A 3,795-nucleotide genomic window follows, 5' to 3' on the forward strand; every position below is an offset into this window, starting at 1 on the left:
TGGCTTTGGCTGAGGCTGGGCTGGAACTTTGTTGGACTGGGGCTGGGCTACAGCTGGGATCGGATAGGGCTGGGCTGTGCTGGATCGAGAATGGAGCGGGGCTGGAGCTGTGGCTGGGCTGGAGCTAGGCTGGAGTGGGGGCTGGATCTGGGCTGGAGCTGGGCTTGGCAGGGGCTGGGTTGGAGCTGAGCTTGGCTGGAGTTTGCTTTGAGCTGGGCTGGAGATGGGATCGGCTGGGGCTGGAGCTTAGTTGGAGCTGCGCTTGGCTGCGGTTGGGCTGGAGCTAGGGCTGGGGCTGGGCTAGGTTTAAAGCTGGGTCCGAGCTGGGGCTGGGCTTGTGCTGGGATCGGCTGGGGCTGGGCTGGAGCAGGCCTTGGGATGGGCTGGAGCTGGGCTTGGCGGCAGCTGAGCTGGACTGGGGCTGGGATCAGCTGGGGATGGGCAGGAGCTGGGATCGGCTGGGGATGGGCAGGAGCTGGGGCTGTCCTGGCGCTGGGATCGACTGGGGATGGGCTGGAGTTGGGCTGGGCTGTAGCTGGACCTGGAGGGTGGCCTGGAGCTGGACTGGAGCTGGACTGGAGCTGGGCTATAGCTAGACTTTGCTGGAGTAGGGATGGAGCGGGGATCGGCTGGGGATGATCGAGAGCTGGGCTTTGCTAGAGATGGATTGGAGCTCGGCTGGGCTGGAGATGGGATGGAGCTGGGCTGGAGTGCGGCTTCAACTGAGGCTGGGGCTAGACTGGAGAAAGGATCGACTGGGCTGGGCTGGGGCTATGCTAGGGCTGGGCTGTGCTGGATCGGGGCTGGAGCTGCGGCTCGGCTGGAGCTAGGCAGGAGTGGGGGCTGGATCTGGGCTTGGCTGGGGCTGGGCTGTTGATGGAGCTGGCCTGGAGTGGGGGTTGGGCTGGAGCTGCGGGCTGGGCTGGTTTCCGGCTGGCCTGGAGCTAGGCTGGAGATGGCCTGGAGCTGGCCTGGAGCTGGGCTCTAGCTAGGCTTTGCTGGAGCGTGGATGAAGATGGGGCTGTGCTTGGCGGTGTCTGGTCTGGATCTGGGCTGGGCTGGAGCTGGGGCTGGACCTGGGGCTGGGCTGGGGCTGGATCGGCTGGGCTGGCTGGGGCTGGGCTGGAGGCTGGATCTGCTGGGCTGGGCTGGGCTGGGCTGGGCTGGGCTGGGGGCTGGGCTGGGCTGGATCTGGGCTGGGCTGGGCTGGGCTTGGCTGGGCTGGGGCTGGGCTGGGCTGGGTTGCTGGGCTGGAGCTGGGGCTTGGCTGGGGCTGGGCTGGGCTGGCTGGAGCTGGGCTGGAGCTGGGCTGGGCTGGAGCTGGAGCTGGAGCTGGGCTGGAGCTGGGCTGGGCTGGAGATCTGGGGCTGGAGCTGGGCTGGGCTGGAGCTGGGGCTGGGCTGGGGCTGGAGCTCGGGGGCTGGGGCTGGGCTGGGCTGGGCTGGAGCTAGGGGCTGGGGCTGGGCTGGGCTGGGCTGGGCTGGGCTGGAGCTGGGCTCTGGAGCTGGGGCTGGGCTGGAGCTGGGGCTGGGCTGGGCTGGGGGCTGGGCTGGGAGATGGCCTGGAGCTGGCTGGGGGCTGGGCTGGGCTGGGGCTGGGCTGGGCTGGGGCTGGGCTGGGCTGGGCTGGGGGCTGGGCTGGGGCTGGCTGGGCTGGGCTGGGTGGGGCTGGAGCTGGGCTGGACTGGGGCTGGGCTGGAGCTGGGCTGGAGCTGCTGGGGCTGGGGGCTGGGCTTGGGCTGGGCTGGGCTGGGCTGGGCTGGAGCTGGGCTGGGCTGGGGCTGGACTGGAGCTGGAGCTGGGCTGGAGCTGCGGGCTGGGCTGGGCTGGGGCTGGAGCTGGCTGGAGCTGGCTGGGCTGGGCTGGAGCTGGGCTAGCTAGGCTTTGGCTGGAGCTGGAGATGGGGCTGGGCTGGGGCTGGGCTGGAGATCTGGGGCTGGGCTGGGCTGGGCTGGGCTGGAGCTGGGGCTGGGGCTGGGGGCTGGGCTGGATGGGGGCTGGGCTGTGCTGGATCTGGGCTGGGTGGGCTGGGCTGGAGCTGGGGCTGGGCTGGGCTGCTGGCTGGAGAGCGGGGCTGCTGAGCTGGGCTGGAGCTGGGCTGGAGTGGGGCTGGGCTGGGCTGGGCTGGGCTGCTGGGCTTTTGCTGGAGCTGGCCTGGAGTGGGGGTTGGGCTGGGCTTGGGCTGGGCTGGGCTGGGCTGGCCTGGAGCTGGGCTGGGATGGGCTGGAGCTGGGCTGGAGCTGGGCTCTAGGCTTTGCTGGAGCATGGATGGAGATGGGGCTGGGCTGGGCTGGTGCTGTGCTGGAGCTGGTCTGGAGCTGGGCTGGGCTGGGGCTGGGCTGGATGGGGCTGGGCTGGGCTGGAGCTGGGGGCTGGGCTGGGCTTGGGGCTGGAGCTGGGGGCTGGGCTGGGGATGGGCTGGGCTGAGCTGGGCTGGGCTGGAGGCTGGGGCTGGGCTGGAGCTGGCTGGCTGGGCTGAGCTGGGCTGGGCTGGGCTGGGCTGGAGCTGGGCTGGGCTGGGCTGGGCTGGAGCTGGGCTGGAGCTGGGCTGGAGCTGTTGGCTGGGCTGGGCTGGGATGGAGCTGGCCTGGAGCTGGGGGCTGGGCTGGGCTGGGCTGGGCTGGGTGGGCTGGGCTGGCTGGAGCTGGGGGCTGAGCTGGCTGGGGCTGGGCTGGAGCTTGGCTCGGCTGGGCTGGGATGTGCTGGGAGGGGATGGAGCTGGAGCTGAGCTGGGCTGGGCTGGGCTGGCTGGGGCTGGGGCTGGGCTGGAGCTGGGCTGGGCTGGCTGGGCTGGGCTGGGCTGGATCGGCTGGGCTGGAGCTGGGCTGGATCGGGAGCTGGGGGGCTGGGGGCTGGGCTGGAGTCTGGGCTGGGCTGGGCTGGGCTGGGCTGGGCTGGGCTGGGCTGGAGCTGGGGCTGGGAGTGGGCTGGGCTGGATCTGGGCTGGAGCTGGGCTGGGCTGGGCCTGGGCTGGGCTGCAGCTGGGCTGGAGCTGGGTTGGGGCTGGCCTGGAGCAGGGCTGGGGAAGGGCTGGGATGGGCTGGCCTGGGCTGGGCTGGCTGGCTGGGCTGGAGCTGGGCTGGGCTGGAGCTTGGGGGCTGGAGCTGGGGCTGGGCTGGGGGCTGGGCTGGGGAGCTGGAGCTGGGCTGGAGCTGGAGCTGGGCTGGGCTGAGCTGGGCTGGAGCTGGGATTGGCTGGGGCTGGAGCTGGGCTGGGCTGGGCTGGCTGGGCTGGGCTGGAGCTGGGCTGGGCTGGGCTGGGGCTGGGCTGGAGCTGGGGCTGGGCTGGGCTGGGGCTGGGCTGGGCTGGAGCTGGGCTGGAGCTGGGCTGGGCTGGGCTGGGCTGGGGCTGGAGCTGGGCTGGGCTGGGCTGGGCTGGGCTGGGATGGAGCTGGGTTGGCTGGGCTGGAGGGCTGGGCTGGAGCTGGGGCTGGGCTGGAGCTGTGCTGGGCAGGCTGGGGCTGGGCTGGGCTGGGCTGGGCTGGGCTGGAGCGGGGCTGGAGCTGGGGCTGAGCTGCTGGGCTGGGCTGGAGCTGGGCTGGAGCTGGGGGGCTGGGGGCTGGGCTGGAGCTGGGCTGGGGCTGGGCTGGGCTGGAGGCTGGGCTGGGCTGGGCTGGGCTGGCTGGGGCTGGGATCGGCTGGGCTGGAGCTGGGCTGGAGATGGGCTGGAGCTGGGCTGGGCTGGGGCTGGGCTGGGCTGGGCTTGGCTGGGCTGGGGCTGGGGGCTGGAGCTGGGGCTGGGCTGGGCTGGAGCTGGGATGGAGCTGGGGAGCTGGAGGGCTGGGCTGGGGCTGGGC

At 72.3% G+C, this 3,795-nt stretch overlaps 1 protein-coding gene across 1 annotated transcript; it reads right to left on the reverse strand.

Annotated features, from left to right (window-relative positions):
- Positions 1 to 2,020: 2,020 nt before the first annotated feature.
- On the reverse strand, positions 2,021 to 2,465 carry CCDC200 (coiled-coil domain containing 200; the record flags this gene model as incomplete). The annotated part of the gene is made up of 2 exons (XM_067544573.1): positions 2,021 to 2,092; positions 2,415 to 2,465. Coding segments are annotated over 2 exons (123 nt in total), but the record flags the coding sequence as incomplete, so codon positions are not given.
- Between the last annotated feature and the right edge of the window lie 1,330 nt (positions 2,466 to 3,795).

Source organism: Emydura macquarii, unplaced genomic scaffold (assembly GCF_026122565.2).
Source record: "Emydura macquarii macquarii isolate MOO-44397 ecotype Brisbane River unplaced genomic scaffold, CSIRO-AGI_Emac_v2 contig_1002, whole genome shotgun sequence".
Taxonomy (NCBI): Eukaryota; Metazoa; Chordata; order Testudines; family Chelidae; genus Emydura; species Emydura macquarii.